The 18,563-nt window shown below is 51.8% G+C and overlaps 1 protein-coding gene across 2 annotated transcripts; it reads left to right on the forward strand.

Moving 5' to 3' along the window:
• The first annotated feature begins 535 nt into the window (after positions 1-535).
• Rpp25l (ribonuclease P/MRP subunit p25 like) lies at positions 536-17,493 on the forward strand. 2 transcript variants are annotated; one of them, XR_004386829.1, is made up of 2 exons: positions 536-1,244; positions 17,480-17,493. XR_004386829.1 is itself a non-coding variant. In XM_032892244.1 (1 exon), the coding sequence occupies exon 1, from the start codon at positions 602-604 to the stop codon at positions 1,091-1,093; it is 492 nt and encodes a 163-aa protein (XP_032748135.1). In that variant the 5' UTR covers positions 536-601; the 3' UTR covers positions 1,094-1,365. The 2 variants fall into 2 exon arrangements, 1 of the variants encoding a protein (XP_032748135.1); XM_032892244.1 differs by lacking the exon at positions 17,480-17,493 and having other exon boundaries at positions 536-1,365.
• The last annotated feature ends 1,070 nt before the right edge of the window (positions 17,494-18,563 follow it).

The raw sequence follows: 18,563 nt of genomic DNA on the forward strand, positions 1-18,563 counted from the left end.
GCCAACCGCTCACGAGTGGCCCGAGCAGCTCTCCGGGGATTCCTCACCCGCGAGTTCCCGAGTGGCCCGGTTCAAGCTAGCCTCCTCAGTTAATCTGGGAGTGAGGTCTTCTCTGCCCCCCACCCACTGTAGGTGAGACCGATCCTTTCTTTGGGGAGTACTTTGTGAGGGTTCATGGCTGTGCCCCAGGGAGTCTGGGACCAAGAGTCTCTGGAAGTACAAAGTGAGGGAACCTTGTCCCGGTCCTTGAAGCCCAGTGAGGAGAACCTGCCTGTTCTTAGAGAGTTGTGGGCCAGGGGTCTGGGACCTAGCCCCGGAGAGCTTGAGATGATGAAGCACAACCTTACCCCAGAGAGCCTGGTTTTGGGGAATTTGTTTTTGTCAATGTTAGAGACTCGTGGATGTATTTAGAAAGGGGTAGATAATTCTCGGCCCCAGCCTTGAAGTGCTGGGGTGAGGGTGTAAAAACACTTTCCGTGGTGAGGAACAGGACCACATCCTGGAGGGAGTGATGGAGGATGGACCTGATCATGTTCCTGCCACTCATCTGACTCTTTCCCGTAGTGCATATCCAGAGAGTCACCAAAGCCTCGAGAGCAGAATGGAACACTACCGGAGGGCTGGCTCTGTAGAGCTCCCAGCCTCATCACCAATGCCCCAGCTCCCTCCCGACACGCTGGAAATGCGGGTCCGAGATGGGAGCAAAATCCGAAACCTACTAGGGCTGGCACTGGCTCGTTTGGAAGGAGGAAGCACAAGGCACGTGGTGTTCTCAGGCTCTGGCCGGGCTGCTGGGAAGGCCGTCAGCTGTGCAGAGATTGTCAAACGGCGGGTTCCGGGCCTACACCAGCTCACCAAGCTTCGCTTCCTGCAAACTGAGGACAGCTGGGTCCCGACTTCACCGGACACGGGCCTAGACCCCCTCACAGTCCGACGCCATGTGCCTGCAGTGTGGGTACTGCTTAGTCGGGACCCCTTGGACCCCAGTGAATGTGGCTACCAACCCCCAGGTGCACCTCCTGGCCTGGGCTCCATACCTAGTTCCAGCTGTGGTCCCAGACCCCGAAGGAGGGCTCGGGACACCCGGTCCTGAAGATCTGCTGGACCTGACTGTACTCTAGACCTGAATATCTGTGCCTTCTCTAAGAAGTGCTTGTGATTGCTCACCATGCCAGCAGAGTCCACAGAAGAACTTCCCCTCCTCTCTGGAATGTGGGATGGAACTGTTAAAAGCACTGGTGTGGGTCCGGTCAGTGCTGAGTTAAAGACTGCGTGGGGAGAGCTTACTCTGTCTCTATAGTATGTCTGACTTGCCTTTTCTGACTAGGGAAGGGAAATAAAGGTTGTGCCGGTTTGTTTGGCCTGCATGTGAGTGGGGCTTGGCTTTATCCCAGGAGCTCCTAGGCTGGAAGCAGGAAGGATACAGAGAGACTGGCAGTGGATGACGTATCTGGTATCAATAAAAGTTCTAGCAGTAGTAACCTGGATGGCTTCTTGCCGCCTGCTTTAAGCCGGGTTGGGACTCAGCCAGCTCTCCCATCTGTGGCATGTGTATGTTTTAGTGTAGTAGGATCATGAACTCAGCCTTGGCGGTTTAGGGGTTTGATCCTGTATCTCCTACTCCCAAGTTACTGCTCTGTGGTTTTAGATAAAAGTTCCTTCTCTGGGTCTTAGCGCTCTCATCCAAAAAGTGGGGGACGAGGTGCTTACCTCGTTAGAGCCGTGAAACTTAGAACGAGATGCACACATCTGCCATTCAGCCTCCACCTGAGCACCCGGTGCTACACAAAAGGAAGCTCAAGCTTACACACGCGCTGTTTCCCTGAGAGTAGACCTCATTCCCGCATGTTTCTTCAGATGGCATTCTAGCCTTTTCTCCATTGCTGTTTCTCCCTCTCTTTGGCCTTTGATCCCGATTTCTGAAGTACAGTGGGACTGGAAGCAGCCATAGTCTCAAGAATTGATCAACTCCGCTTGCTGCGAATCAAGGTTTTCTCCAGTGTGTCTAGTAATCTGGATGTCCAGTTAGGAGCAAATAAGGTCCGGGCTCTTCCGGACTCAGGCTATAGTAGGACCCAGTGAATGGAAGGTAGTGCTTCTCTCAGACCAGGGAGGAGAGATTGGGATGATGGAAGAAAAAGTTGGGGGACTAATGGACTTGATATGGGGTGACTTGGATGTGACCGGAAGGTTATCAAGCTATAGCCTTAACTTTAAACACTGTCCTTTGCTTTCCAATGTAGGCCATTTCGCTCAGTGAGAGGAAGAATTCTGAGGGACAAGTGGCGAAGAGAGATTGGGAGAAGTGAAACAAGCTACTCTAGCAGGCCCTTTAAATACAGAGGGTCCTGAAACATCTAACCACTGCTGGAGACAGTAAAACCACTGTGGTGTCTTATGCTACCAACCGCCTGACCTCCACGCTCTGTTTAGCTAATTCAAGGCTTCAGCAACTCAGCTTCTACCTACTGCTGTGTCACTGCTCTGTCACGTGTGCCTCTCCATGCCCTTCCCTGAATATCTTGGGTATATTTTGCCATCATCAGTTCCCAGTGCCAAGTCTCCAGAACGTTTGGCCACATTATCTTGTAAATTATTGACGTGTTTTGATCTTGCATCCCATCCCGATCACTGCTTTGGCTAGGTTACCATGTGTAATAAAGACAGTAACATATGCCCGACCAGTGATTCAGTAGGACATCTTTGTGAGCTTCAGAAAACAGGAAGGGACTCCCAGGTGGGTTGCCTAATTAAAAATCATCTGAGATCTCCAAAATGATTAGAGAGGGAATGTGAAGGGAAACACCTCGAGAGGACAGAGTCTAGGATACAGGTTCTCCCTAACCTGTGGTTCCTAGCGAGTCTTCCTGGCTCTGACACCTCCCACAGATGAAGCCTTGGACTGAGAATGTCTTCTCGAGGTTAGGAGAGAAGCTGAGAGGAGAGACCTTTCAAGAAGTAGGAGCAGTGGGAGAAAAGCACTTGTTCGATTCCTAGGACCCACTTGGCAGCTCAGGACTGTAACTTCGGTCAACCCTCTTCTGGCCTCGGCAGGCACCAGGCACACATGTGGTTCGCAGATACACATGTAGCAAAACACTGACTTTTTTTTTTTTTTTTCTTCTTTCTTTTTTTTCGGAGCTGGGGACCGATCCCAGGGCCTTGCGCTTCCTAGGTAAGCGCTCTACCGCTGAGCTAAATCCCCAGCCCCACACTGACTTATTTTTAAGTCGGAGCGTGGGTTGGTGAGATGGCTCAGAGGATAAACACTCGCCACCAAGCTTAACCCGAGCTCAATCCCAGAACCAACACGGAAAGAGACAACGGACCTTCATTTACAGTCACACATAGACAACGGATTTTTGAAGTAAGAACAAAGATGGCTTTCTGTATCAGGAGGGGAAGAATGGAGGACAAGCAAGGGTACAGGTGGTGTGGGGGTGCAGCTGGTGTGGGGGGTACAGGTGGTGTGGGGGTGCAGCTGGTGTGGGGGTGCAGGTGGTGTGAGGGTACAGGTGGTGTGGGGGTGCAGGTGGCTATGAGAATCCAGAATTCCATGAAGCAGGAAGAAACCGAAGGGATGGAGTTGGGACCCCTGAGACAGTTGTTGCAGTTAAGAGAGGTGACAAGCTCTGGCACCGTGAAGCCGGAAGCCCAGTGCAGGCCGACGACTGTGAACTTAGAATGTCATTAGCAGAAGGTGGGCTCCCGTAGTCTCCATTCTGAGACTGAGACAGGAGCAGCTGAAGACTGAACAGTAACAAGAGCAGGGCGGCGGTGCCCACACCGAGAAGGAAAGTTACAGGGTTCTGTGACTCGGAGTCCTCACGAGCTATCTGGGGTGGGTGACACAGAAAGCAACAGCGATACGAATGTGTAGTAGCTTCATGGGGCTGTTCGAACGAAGTGTCACGAACGGAGTAGCTTACAACAGCAGATAGTTCCAGAGGCCAGCAGTTCCAAAGGTGTTTCTGGGGCTGGAGAGATGGCTCAGTGGTTAAGAGCACCTGACTACTCTTCCAGAGGTTCTGAGTTCAATTCCCAGCAACCACATGGTGGCTCACAACCATCTGTAAAGAAATCCGATGCCCTCTTCTGGTGTGTCTGAGGACAGCTACAGTGTACTTATATATAATAAATGAATAAATCTTTAAAAAAAAAAAGGTGTTTCTGTATATGTTTGTTTATTTAGTGGGTCTGCGGGCATGCATGTGCCGCAGCTAACAGATGGAGGTCACAGGGCAGCTTGCAAGAGCCAGTTCTCTCTGTCTATGAAGCAGGACCTGGGGATCGAACTTCGGCAGCAAGCTTGACAGCAAGTGCTTTTACCGCAGTCCTGCCCCCTTTTGACATGTGTTTTCACCCTGTGAGTATAATTGGCTTCTTTAAGATAGTATTTTGGGGACCTGGAGAGGAGGCTTCATGGGTAAGAGCACCCAGGTTTGATCCCAAGCAAGCACATAGTGGCTTACAGCCATGTGCTACTCCAGTTCTAGAGGACCCCACACCCTCTTTCCGGCCTCCTTGGGTATCAGGCATGCATGTAGCCCACATATATGCAAGCAAAACACCCACATACATAAAATATAAATGAAATAAAACTTTTATTGTCGTGCTGGAGAGATGGCTCAGAGGTTAAGAGCACTGTCTGCTCATCCAGAGGTCATGAGTTCAAGTCCCAGCAACCACATGGTGGCTCACAACCATCTGTAATGAGATCTGGTGCCCTCTTCTGGCCAGCACATGTACATGCAGGTGCAACGCTGTATACATAATAAATAAATCTTTAAAAAAAAAAAAGTTTACTGTCTCCTGGTGAGAATGTGGGTACCAAACCAAGAGATATCTGCTTTCTTCACTGAAATGACCGGAGAGTCTTGAACATGATTTGCACACAGTAGGTGTGTAATGATTGTTCCCATGAAGGGATGACTGTTGAGCCTCTGAGTGTGTGGACACACTTAGATCCCACTCTCATTCCTTGTTCCCTTGGCCCTCCATTCTCGATTAGAGGAGAAGATGCAGCTTTGTTCGCAGAATCGCCTAAAAGGGCCCTCTTGCTTGCCTGTCCCTTTTCTCTTTCCGTCTTTGGCTTGGGTCTTGGACTCTGGCTTCTGAGCACACTGATGCTCTTACTGCTCCCATTCCAGTTTTCTTCCTCTAATCTTTGTCCCTTCAAATTCAAGACTATTCAGAAGCAAGACTTGGAAGTTTATATCTATAATCCTAATACTGTGGGAGGCTGCCATCATGTAAAAACATCTTAGCCCATTCCCAAACCAGTCTGAAACACAGAGACGGTGTCACAAAAAAAAAAAAAGCCAAACACAAAAACTAAACCTATATAAGACACTGGTATGAACCTCAGAGAACTTCTATCTGACACCACAGGGTGGCAGCATTCACAAAGAGATAGCCCATCTATGCTCTGTAAAATCTATTTTGTGAGAAGCCCCAAGATAGAAGGAAAACAGTCTAGTCTGGAAATTTGGTCCTCAATAGACTGAGTAACATCTCGGCTGTTCAGAAGGCAGTTGAGGATGATACGCGGTGCGACAAACCTAGCCACTGTACTTAGAGCCTCCAGTCCCGTGTGAGCTATGATTTCAGAAGTTCGCTTTTCAGGAATGTGATAGGTGCAGTAGGTACACCGACTAAGGAAATAAAGCACTTAGAGACAAGCAAAATCTCAAGGAAAAATGAGGTAATGAGTGTGTAAAGCTAAAAGACTAACCGGCCGGGAGAGACCTGGGAAGGACACGGATGGAGGGAAATCATGAGCGGAGACATAGGTGGGCTCAAGCAACATAAACAGAGTCTGGTGACTGAAGGTCGAGGAAGGGCCTCTGAGGAGTGAGTCTCAGGGATGGCTTGGGGCCACACCGTGTACCTGGTCAGGGAGTTTGGACTTTATCGTGAGAGAGATGAGAGGTTCCAGAAGTCTCTGAGAAGGAGCACAAGGTAAAATGGCCGACTATTTAGAGTGAGGACCCTGGGTGCTACAGCTCGCCGAGTAGAGAGAGGGAGCACAGGGTTGAAACAGCAGCGAGGAAGCCAGGAAGAGATCAGCAGGCCAAAATCACCACCAGGGTAGGCCCTGGGGAATCTTTTCTAGCCCATAAGGGCTGAAAGTGTTCCTAACCCCAGGCTCCCTCTGCCCCACTGTATCCCTCCCTGTACCCTCTGTTCTTTTGAACCCTAGCCTAGCTTCTCTGGTTATTTTGGCTAGAACCAGGGTCTTGGTCAGCGTCTATATTGAGAGATCACGGAAGCAACTAGATTCCTTTCGGCTAGTAGATATCTCGGCTGTCAGCTCATCCTGCGTTACGCATTTCTCGGAGACCCCTTCGTGGGTCCTCAATGTGGCTAAGGGGCCTTCAATTAATCGAGCTGGAGCGTTAGTCACTCCCTCACCTTCGACCTCCTCCTACCAGACAGAGTCCACTGATAGGCCTACGTGTGCATGCATATTGATGTCCAGAGGGCCATCCCACCACGAAGAGGGTCACATGCCTAAGAGAGACGCCTGGAAGTGGGAGAATAAAAGGCACAGCTGGGAGGGGGGGGGGGGGAGGGAGGGAGGGGGGAGGGGGAGGCATGTTGTCTGCCAGATCTCAGGCTCTGGCTGGAGTAATTGCCGTATACTGCAAGTAGGGGGCACCAGAGCCAGACTTTGGGTAGAAATTGAGGTCACCTTCATTCAGTCTCATGAATATGCACAGAACCTGTTGAATTATGCAGATAGAAAGGATGTAACTGTGTATGCAAATTTGGTGCTGCCCTCGCTGTTGCTATGGAAACAAGTGAATAGCAAGGAGGTGCACACCCTGGGGAGACCTGGGTGGAGAGACTGAGACCAGGAGACTGGGCTGGTCCACCTGCTCTTCTCAGTCACGACGTTTTGATCTATTTGCTTCGTTCTGTCTTTCTCTCTGCTTGGATCTCCATCCACTCCTGTCTCTCTCTCTCTCTCTCTCTCTCTCTCTCTCTCTCTCTCTCTCTCTCTCTCTCTGGTTTCTCTGCCTGTGTTTCTCTGTGCTGTTGTGTCTCTGACAGAAACATCTCATGGCTGGAAGCCTGCCCCTTGTCTGTAATCCCATGGACTCCCCTCTTGCGTCTCCCTGTCACTTCGTCTCACATCTCTGTCCGTGTCTCTGGTTTTTGTTTCTGAATCTCTGAGATCTTTAGTCTCTTCTCAGTTACTCTGGTTCTGTCTTTCTGAACCTCCCATCCTACAACTTGTCTCTGATGGGAAAGACACAAAGCTGCACATCTGTCCTTGCCTGATAGAATACACCACCCCTGTCCCAGCTGCCCACGTGTTCAAGGGTTCCTAAGCACCCCCACCCCCAATAAAATCCTGCTTCGAATCTGGTCCCTGTCACAGTATTGACACAAGATTTCCATGACAGGTCTTGGCCGGCTGCCAGGGTGCCAGGTCTTTGGTCCCAGACCCTGTCTGCTGTGGGACTATACCCCGTATTCCTGCCTCTCTGAGTTTATCTTCCCAGCTCTCCTTGAAGCTGGTGGGCACCTTGAGGCAATGATGTGTTCAGAATAGGAAAATGAGAGAAGAGCCTTAATTAATTTGCCCATCTGGCCCTCTGCCCAAAAGCTGACGTGAGGGGTCTGGCTTAGGCCCAGGTGTGGGGGTGTTTGGGACCAGTTGAGACCTATCCTGGTCCCCAGTAAAGACTCCTTGCTGAGCCACAAAGCTACGAGGCAGCCGCTCGGTGGTCTTTCCTGCTATAGCCTCTGCCATCCAGGTCCTTATTCGGGGACCCCCTCTCCCTCAGCTGGGCTCTGTTTGATGAGCACCTATTCTACACCCCCTACCTTTACAGCTCCTCACATCACACAGAAATGAAACCTGGAGATTTTGTGCCTCAAACATAAGCAGGCGGTCTTCGGCCAGATGAAGAAGCCCTCAGGGTTTCCTCTCTCTCTGACCGTCTCAGTTTGGGAAAGTAAACTCAATGCAGGTGCAAATGTCATGGGCTCGAAGGTGAGCATGATGGAGGCGGAAGGGAAGGATCTGGAACGGCTTGTAGGAGATTGCAGTGTTTTGAGTGGAGGTAAGCCACGCTGTGTGAAGGTGGAGGGCTTCCCCCTTTTGGTCTTCGGCTCTGGGCAGGTTGCCTTACCTCCAGGAAGGCACTAGTTGTGGGGGATCTGGCCTGGACCCAGGTGTGGGGGCGGCCGAAACTGTCAGGACAAGTTTCTCTTCTCCAAGAGGTGGTGGGGCCAAAGCCCCCAGATCTCCTTCCCAGTCGGGAAGGGCCATAGACGTGTATTCCCACCACCAACTGTGATTCACCCATGTTCAGGCCCAGGCGTGATCCTGCTACCAGGAATCCTGTTTGAAGTTTTAAAAGTCTCCCCCCTTGACCCAGCCTCCCCCTCCCCAGCCGTGCCAAGGGATAGAAAAGAGTCACCTGTGGGTGAAGCCGCAGGTCTGGAGAGCCAAACATAGGAAAAGCAACAGATGGGGAGAGAGATGGAGAGATAGAGACAGTCAGAGACAGAGATGAGATTTAATATAGACAGTGAGAGAACGACCTGACAGAAGAGACCCAGAGACAGGGAGGACACCTGCTTGGGAACTTGGGCTTTAGTATCGGGGCCAAATCTAGTGCTAAGTGCTAAGTGCTTCACTGAATTGCCTCATTTAACTTAATCTTTATAGCAGTCTTAGGAAATAGATGGTGTTGTTATGCTCCCATTTTACTCCTGGGATAATTGAGACTCATTTTGCATAAAGTAATTGAGACATTAACTCACTTGCCCGGGGCCTCAAACCCAGAAAGCTGCGAAGCAGGTATTCGAATCCTTCAGTCTGACTGAGAGCCAAGGAGACAGACACAGGGCCAGAGGTGGGGACAGATAGATTCCCGTACCAACCCTCTTGGGTAATCTGGAAATCTGGGAATCTTCAGGCAACTGTTAGGGGGAGGGTCTTCCCATCAAACTAACAGACGAAAAACAACTTCTAGGCCTTCTTGTCAGCTATGGAGGAAGGAAAGGAAGACTGGAGAGAGCTATCAGAGCTCAGGGTGGGGAGAGAAAGCCCCCACCTAATGGAATTCCCTAGCTGACCCTTCTCTTCCCAAGCTGCTTCTGATTAGCCAGCCAAAGCCTCCTGGTGAGCGGTCACTACCATCCCTACCCCCATCCCCACTCCACCCCCACTTTGAGAATTCTTTCTTCTCCGTGTGTTTATTGAGCACCTGCTAGTTTTAGGGCAGTCCTGCCTCCACCCACCTCTCCTCCCCCCCTTTTCTCCTTCACTGTGGAAAAACCCTTATTGTCTCCCTTCAACCTCCTAGTATAACCTTTGCAACTAGCAATTAAGACTAGAATCTGGGACACTTCAAAATAAGGAAGTTAGCCGAGTATACACCAAGGTTCTTGAAGCACAGAGAAGAGGTCCCCAAGGTCTGGCTTAGGTGTCTCTGGTTGGAGGTCCCTTCTAGTTAGTTTGGAGAGGAGGGTCAGCAGCCCAGCTGGTGGGGGCCTGAGAGAGCCAGGCTGTCAACAACAGGGGGGATTGGGGTGAGAAGAAAACCAGGAGCTATCCTGGGGGAGTCCGGGAGTTGGCGTTATGGTTTCTAATGTCTTAGCCCTGGTTTCAATTACTCGCAAGGTCCCTAGGGTTCTCCCAGGACTGCCTGCAGGCTCCTGAGCTTGAAGAAGGTTCGGGAGCCTCTTGGGAAGACCAAGAAACTAGGGGCTCAGGGGCAGAAGACTACAGCCGGGAGGGAGTCTTTGCATACTCTTCCACCCCTGTACATGTCTGTGTGAGGCCCCCCAGACCACACAGGGATCCCAGAAATAGTGGGAAGCTGAGAGAAGCTGTGTACACGGCTGCTTCTGAGCTCCTACACAGGGTCCACCTTGGTCCTGCTGCCTCCACCCAACTCCTGCCACTGACAGCCAAGGCTTGGCGTCACCAAGCTCTTTTTAACGCCTCATAACAAATCCTGATCCTAGATTTTTTTTTTTCACGACTCTCGTTTATCTGTGAGTCCTGCATCTCCCATATTTTTGGGGGGGAAGGAGGGTTGTTGTTATGTAGTTGGTTTTAGGCTTTTAAGTAAGATCTCACTATGTAGCCCAGGCCGGCCTAAAACTCACAGCAATCCTCCTGCCTCTGCCTCTGGAGCATTGGTGATTACCTACTTAGATACATTTGTTTGGAGATGAATCTCATGTGGTCCAGGCTAGCCTTGGGACTAACCGCATAGCTAAGGCTTGCTTTGAATTTCTGATACTCTTTTCTTTCAAGGGCTGACTGCAGGTGTGTTCCACCAAGCCCACCCAGTGCGTGCACTAGCACACACACACACACATGCACACGCACATGTGCGCGCACACACACACATGCACACGCACACACACACGCGTCTCCACCTCTCTCGGTTTCTGTTTCTCCATCTTTTAACCAATATCCCCAGTTTCTATTTCAGTCCTCACCTCCTTCCCCTCCTCTCTCACCCCATCCCACGCCTGCTCCCTTAACCAATCTTGCCACCCTCCCTAGCCTTGTCCCTTCCTACCCATCATTCCACAGACCCCTCAGCTGGACATATCAGGGCTTTGTGAATGGTACCGTCATCTCCCAGTCACCCATGCCAAAAGCCTGGGAGTCGTCTGCGCTTTTGAACACAATGTTCCCTCTGGGCCTGGCACACAGTAGGCGCTAATAAATGTCTGTTGAACTGAATTTAACTCAATTTTCTCTCTTGGAGTTCCTCTTCTGCCTCTGCCTACTCCCCGGGACGGGGTGTCTCTAGCAGTACGTCTCCAGATCCTGAAATTGTCTTAGTCTTCCTAGTCACCACAGTCGAGTTTGTGAGGGAGTCGGTCCTTCCTTACCCTTCTATTTCCAACCCAAACTGGTCACAGGCTCGGCTCCTTGGGAATGGAGCCATGGGAGGTAAAGGGGGAGAAGCAGCCTTGGGGACCCTCAGGCTTTCTCGGAAACATCGGCTCTATTATCAGCAGCTAGGAATCACCGGAAGGGACAATCCTTTGAGGACAGATGTCTCCACTGTGAAGAACGGGAGGGGGGTCAGAGCCCGCTGGGGTGGAGAGGCAATTTCTGGGTAGTGAATTAGTTTCATGCGAATTTTTGCAAAATGAAAAATTGCATCTGTGATTTTGCAAGTCCGTGTCGTGTCCCTGTTTTTCTCTTTAAGAAACACAAAGTCCCCTGATCCCAAATGTCCTTGACCTCCCTGGCTCTCTCCATCTTCCTTCCCATCTGGACCCTCTGCTCCTTGCGGCTTTTCTCTCCAAACTTAACAGACTTCCCCAGGGTTGCATGGGGAAGATCCTTGGGAGAGCAGACACAGGGTTAGGTGTTCAGAGTCCTCTGTGTATACCTGACATGGGGTCCCCCCGGGAAGCAGGTGGAAAAATGAATCCAAGTGGTCTCCTTAACCCCGAGGCACTGTCCTTTCCTCTCAGCCCCAAGGCCTTGTCCAGGTCAGGACAAAAATCTGACCTCCTATGCAGCCGCTCACTAACAGGATCTGCAGAGAGGGCTCAGTGGTTAGGAGCCCACACGGTTCTTGCAGAAGACCCAGGTTTGGTTCTGAGCACCCACGTGGTGGCTCACAATCATATAACTCCAGTTCTAGGGGATCCGATGCCTTCTTCTGACCTCCACAGGCTTCTGCATGCCTGTGGTACATGCACATACACTCACACACTCATACACACAGATAAATTATTTTTAAAAAGATCTCACTGGTCTGGTGAGATGGCTTGGTGACTAAGAGCACTGTCTGCTCTTCCAGAGATACTGAGTTCAATTCCCAGCAACCATATGGTGGCTCACAACCATCTGTAGTGGGATCTGATGCCCTCTTCTGGTGTGTCTGAAGACAGCTATAGTGTACTTATTCTGGCCTTGAAACCAAAGGATTTTTTTTTTAAATTATTTTATTTATCTAAGTACACTGTACCTGTCTTCAGACACACCAGAAAAGGGCATCAGATCTCATTACAGATGGTTGTGAGCCACCATGTGGTTGCTGGGATTTGAACTCAGGACCTCTGGAAGAGGAGTTGGTCCTCTTAACCACTGAGCCATCTCTCCAGCCCAAAACCAAAGGGATTTTACGATGCTGTTTCTGAGCCACTGCTGCCTCAGTTACCTCCCAGGCTTCTGCTTAGTCCTTACTGAGACTACCAACCCTGCATCATCAAAGGCTGAAATGCTTTTACCAAGGTTTCTCAGCCTGTGCCTTGAAGCTTAGATTTACTTCTCACAGATTATGGTTTGTCCCACTTACCACACACCACGTACGTGTTTGGTCTATTTTAAAGGATCTATATGTAAGTATTGATAAATCTAGTTTAAACTGGGTCCAGTTGGTGATCCTGGATACTAGGAAATCAGGAACAGGAAGGTCTCAAGTTCAAGGCTTGCCTGGACTAAAGAGTGAGTTCAAAGCTAGCCTGGGCAATTTGGTGAGCTCCTGTCTCAAAATAGAAAATTAAAAAGAAGCCAGGCAAAGTGCCACACACTGTTAATCCCAGCATCCAGGACGCAGAGGCAAGGGGATCTCTGAGTTCAAGGCTAGCCTGGTCCACAATTTCCAGGACAGCCAGAGAAATCCTATTCTAAAGGGGGGAGATGTATAACTGAGCGGTAAACGTCTCCTCCACCATAACACACAAACACAGAATCTATTTCAACTGTTAGAATCACTTGTTTTATACCTGACCCCTCGTGGTGGAGGCCAGAGGAAAACCCTCACAGAGCTTAGAGGCATCACACAACTAGCTAGGCAATTCAATAGATATCATGTTAGCCATTAAATTAGACATCACACTAACCCTATTAGGCAAAGGAATATGGTACCACGAGAGGGAAGGAAGGGGCTTGGTCTGAGCCTCTCTTAGGAGACATTTCGATGTCACTTTTTGGCTGAGGAGACTGCACAGTCAGATGTGGGCCTTTTACACAGGCTAACTGTACAATTATCTTCATTTTCTTTTTAAAATATCCATCTTTCTTGATTAGAATGCGAGCCCATGAGGGCGGGAACTTAAAACAAGTTTGAGGCAAATAGTAAACAGTAAGTGCGGAAAATTTAAGGGCATATAGTTCAAATTACAGGTTCAACTCCAGTCTCGCTTGTTCCAAAGTTTCCTAAGTCGGTGTGTCCTCTGAGCCTTTTCTCATCTCCTCCTCCCTTTCCCTCTCCTCCTCCTCCCCTCCCTCTCCCTCCCCCTCCCCTCCCCCCTCAGCATTTTGTCTGAGGTTTATCCATGTTGTTATGCCCGGCTGGGGTTGGCTCTTTTACATTGCTTTGACCACGTCACTACTTATCTGTTTGGGTTATTTATCTGTTAGATATCACATTAGCCATTAAATCGGACATCACACTAACCATATACGGCAAAGGAATATAATTCAGGATATAATTAACCAAGCACTTCTGATCTGCTCTTCAGTGCACGTTCTGTGTCAGGTCCTAGGATCTATGTGTGCTCATCTTAGTAGACCCTGCTGTTTTCTAAGCTGTAGTACCGAGCTGTTCGTGTGCGAACCATGCATGGAATCTAGGCCTTCTATATCCTTCAGAAGGAGGTGTCTGCTGGCTCACCGCTGCACTTAAAGATGGACGACGCCTGGAGGGGCCATCCCCATTGCTGTGTGCTGCTCTGGCTGTGCTCGACTTGCTGAGTGATCCTGGCAAAGTCTGGCTGTCTTCAGGATCGGTCCCCGCTCTGTAGTGGGCCCTGCCGCCCGTGCCAGGTGGAGGCTGTGAGGACTAGCCACCTGTTCACTCACTTATCTCCCTTGTATTGCTTAAGGATGGCACCTACTATGTGCCAGCACGCAGAGGGTGCGACCTGTGACATTCCACTCACAGCCTCTCTCGGGTCAGCCAAGGCCAGGGTCACTGACTATCTTGTCCCCAACTTGTCTTGCTGGAGCCCGCTTCTCCTCCCTGTCCAGCCCTGACCCCGGGCGGGGGGGAAGGGGTCTGGACCGAGTCTGTGAATGGAAAATGTGATTAATAATCAAAAAAACATCCAAGAGGAAGAGACCAGGAAAACAACTTCAGGAAGGCTCCTTGCCCAGGGGAGGGGGGCCGTGTCCTGGGCCTCGGGACAGCTCCGGCCACCCTTTCTGGGACGCAGCCACAGGAGTGGGTAATTTTAGCCAAAAGCAGAAAGGGGGAGTCATTTTGATTCCTTATTTTCAAAGATGCCCCCCAGTGTAAGTTACGCCTTTTCCAGGAGCTTTCTTCATTCTGATACCCCTCCTGGCGTGGTCCCCCAGCTCAGACATATTTAGTGGGGAAAAAGCAGAGACTCTGGATTGGGGGTAGAGGAAGAATTTCAACACGAAATGTTTTGTTCATTAGCAGAGAACATAGGGGGAAATTCCCTTTCTTCTTGGGTCTGGGCAACCCAATTGGACACTCAAGAGCTGTTGTGAAAAATAGGGCCTCAGGCTGCCGGGTAAGGGTTCTAATGAGGAGACGTCTGTGCCCTCCATTCGGATTTCTGACTTTCAGGGGGTTCAGGGGCCTTCATCCTTCCTCCTTCCAGGGATTTGATTCCCAAGGCTTTCATCTGCCCTCAGAATTCCTTCTTAACAAAGCAGGAGGGATTGCGATTAGACTAGAGTTAGAACTTCCTGATGGGAGGGGAGGAGGCCTTGGCCTGTTGAATACCTTGGAATTTTGATAGGATATGTTGGAATTGGTAATCTGGTAGGAAAAAAAAAATCTGTTGTGAGCCTGGGGCGGTACTGGAAGCCCCTTCATCAGTGAGGACTTAAGGGCCCCAGTGGGGTGTGAGTCTGGTGGATTTCAGTTTGAATGCTTAGCCCCCTAGTGAGACTGTACCTCTCCCTAATCCTCCACCTTCAGAGAATGCCTGCCCTTTTCTGGTACTAGGGATTGGGAGGGTCAGGGCACAGAGGCAGTGGTCTCCACCATAGAATTCCAGAAGGAGGGGGTTGTTGTGAATGTGCCCCAGGTGCTGTCCCGAGATGGTGCTGGAGCTGTTTCAGGGTGTGTGTGGGGGGGTAGATCGCCTATGGGGGTGGCTGGGCTGGTCCCTGACTTGGGGGGGCTCTGGGCCCCCCTCCCTGGCTCGGCCCCGGGCTGTGTCGGGATCGGGTTTCTCGGCGCCTGGAGCCTCCGCGAGGCCGAGCTGTTCCCGGGCCCCGGCCAAGCCGCCCCGGGCGCTGGCACTGTGCGAGGAAGCAGGGGGGGTAAGGGGGAATGAGGGGGGGCTGCGAGGGCGTTTACGTAACTGCCTTCCAGAGCCCGCCCCGACCCGCCAACCCCAGTGTGATTGAGAGCGTGTGTGACTGTGTGTGTGCGCCTGTGTGACACACGTTGCACTATGGCCGTGCCTTGTGTGTGTGCTAGAGATGTGCGAATCAGAGCTTCAGTTCCGTTCTTCCCGGAGCGCAGGCTTCTGGCTTAAGCAAGGGTCCCGTGACTCCTCATGTACCATAGTGAGGCTGAACATAAGCACTTTATTCAGTGAGACAGGGTGTGTGACTTTATGTGACCCCGTGTTTGATGCTGCTAAGGCAGCCTGCGGGAGAGTGTAACTATTAGCTAGGAGGTTGCCTCGCCCTGGAACCTTCTGCTTAGAAATGGGACTTTTCTGTAGGAGCATTTGGAAAGGTGAGACCACATAGGTAGCCTTCCTTCCTGGGGACAGATCAGTACAAATGGGAAAGAGTCATTGCAGCCTACAGGCACGAAATGGCACAGTTAACTCTGGGGGTGGGTGGGTGCGTGTCAGTTTAGTTCACCCTGCCAGGACAGTGAAGTCCTGGCTACAGTGCTCCATAAAACCCCAGGACGGGGTTGGGGGATTTGGCTCAGTGGTAGAGCACTTGCCTAGCAAGCGCAAGGCCCTGGGTTCGGTCCCCAGCTCCGGAAAAACAAACAAACAAACAAACAAACAAACAAACAAAAAAACAACCCAGGACAGTTAGTGATACGTCTTTGCTCAGTGGTAGAGCGCTTGCCTGGAACTTCCCGAGTGGGTTCCATATCGACCATATCAAATGCAAATGAGCAAAGACACCTGAAGTCCAGGAAAACGTCTCCAGTGCCCCAAGGCCTCTCAAATTTACTAATACTGGGATCTCTATTATTGTGGGGTTTCCAGTCTGGGGGGTATTGACTTCCATATTGTCACAGGTGAGGCACATGGTGAAAACAGGTCCGACTGAGACACAGTTTGAGTGGTGTCCGTAAGTGAGGTCTATCTTACCACGGTAATAGAAGCGGCTGGCACAAGTATGGGGTAGCCTGCTCTCTTACCAGGGGAGCTGGAAAGGGGGTGCGGCCAAAGGTGAAGGCCTAAGAAGCCTTGTTCTATCCATAGGCGGCGCAGACCCTCAGGCTTTAGCAAAACTGAGGAAGCGCAGACTACTGAGTAGATAGGGCATCCGAAATGGCAGGAGTGAAAAGCCACCAGTACGCTGTTGGCCCAGATCAGTGGGAAAACCTAGGCACTGAGCTGGGTGACCACAGGATGGAAAGGGGATAGATATCCCCCCTTGTTCCGTAGGTCCTCAAGGCCTCAGCGCCGAGCCGGAGTCGCAGCCCAAGAAAACACATCCCGCTCTTCCCGCCAGGTGTCGCTGTGGCCCCGGGGAAACGAACGCGTTTGGTGGTTCCGCTCCAGGAGCTGCGGTCCGACACACACCCCTCACCACCACCCTGAGTTCGACGTGCGTCCCTCCTCATGGTCCCCAATACTGAGTCGTATTCCTGGACTTGTGACGTCTGGTGCGAACAATGCGCCTGCATCAGGTGGCTGCGGCAGTGATGACGGTAGCCTCCCTGTGCCCTGGTGTCGTTCGTCGGGGTGTAATTCCTGTCTGCCCTCAACCCTCAACCTGCAGAAGGAACATCTGAAAAGTTAAGTCGACCCACTCAGAATTTGAAGATCTCCGTGTCCGTTTGTCCGCCCTGTCCCCAGCCTGGTGTGAGCACGTAGTTTCATTAGCATCACATCTCCAGAACCTGACCTGGTCCAGGCCTACCATCAGCACAGAAAGACAGTTCTTGTGTGTGTGTCCATCACCTCGCTTCGTATTTCTTTGCACTTTTCTGTACTCCTTCCCTCAGCTCACTTGTTAGTGTCTATATCCTGGGGACCTTAGGTGGGTCCAGAGAAGCTAGTAAGAGAGCATCTACTGTGGATGGTTATGCTCTGACCTGAGCTGGGTCCTTAAACCCTGGCCCACCCACTCTGAGCTTCAATCCAGCCTGACTCCAGACCGTTGTACGGTGGAGCCATGGAAGTGAAAACGAAAAGCCCCGGCAGTGGCGGGAAGGTTTTTCCTCTGCAGTAGAGTCTCTGAGGCATTTGTTGGGAGAGGGCCCGGGCGCTGTAGGCAGCCTGCTGGGGAAGGGTGTGAAGAAACAGCGAGGTATTTCCCTCCCCTAGCCCTCAGCCGTGGAACAGTTCCCTGGAGGCGCAAGGCCCAGGGATTATGGGTCAAAGGCCAGTCGAAAAATTCAAGGGGGTGGACCTCTGGTTTCTGCCTTTAGCACCCCATTTTCTAATGCGCTTTCGTGTGGCCTCGGGAGTTGATCAGGTTGTCAAATCTTAATCTCCCATATTGCAGACAGAACAGGGGCCTAGGTCTAGTGAAGTGAACACCCCGCCCCAAGGGGTGTGTGTGTGTGTGTGTGTGTGTGTGTGTGTGTGTGTGTGTGTGTGTGTGTGTGTGTGTGTGTGTGTGCGCGCGCATGCGCTCCAGAGCCAAGCTCAGTTCACAGAGGGTTATGCTCTGCCCTGCAACCGTCCGACCAGGCAGTTAAGTCCCAACTTCTCTATCCCTCTCCTGGAGGCTGCTTTTCAGGCCCGATATCCCGGGGACGGCAGAGAGTCGTAGTAATGACAGGGCCTGGGCATCCATCCTGGTCCATTGGAGTCATGGAAGCATAAAGCCGGTTAACTCGGACAAGGGACCAGAAGTGGGGTGTCTTTGATGGGGTGGTAGGAACAGGGGAGGAGTGAGCGGGCTGGTTTAATGGGGACTTGGGGCTCTGCCTCGTACTCCTCTAGAGGATGCTAGCTAGAAGGACCCCAGAGTTGGTCCCGGGTGTGTCAGAGTGTCGGTGCGAACAGAGGGGCAGAACAGACGACTGTGTGCAGGAGAGACCTGGCCAAAGCTGAGAGTGTGATGAGCGATCACTTGGGGGTGGGTGCGCGCCCGGCCGCCCTAAGAGAGCGGGAGGAGTGGGTGTGGGTGTGCGCGCGCGTTTGTAAGACCCGCGGCCCGAGCGCGCGTGAAGCACGGGGTCCATAGCGGTCCAGAGGGCGCGCCGGAGAAAGGGCGAATGCGAGGGGGCCACGCGTGCCAGTGCGGGCGAGCGTGCCAGCGGGGGGTAGGGCGCCTGCCAGCGCGGGGCGAGTGGGAGTGGGGGCTCACAGGCCTGCGCGGGCAAGTGGTGCCCCCGCCAGTGTGCCGCGCGTGCCAGGCGCGGGAACGTGCCAAAGCGGAGGCGCGCGGGGGCCGTGGCGGGGAGGGGGGTCGTGGTGCGCGGCAGCGG

Source organism: Rattus rattus, chromosome 1, assembly GCF_011064425.1.
Source record: "Rattus rattus isolate New Zealand chromosome 1, Rrattus_CSIRO_v1, whole genome shotgun sequence".
Classification (NCBI taxonomy): Eukaryota; Metazoa; Chordata; class Mammalia; order Rodentia; family Muridae; genus Rattus; species Rattus rattus.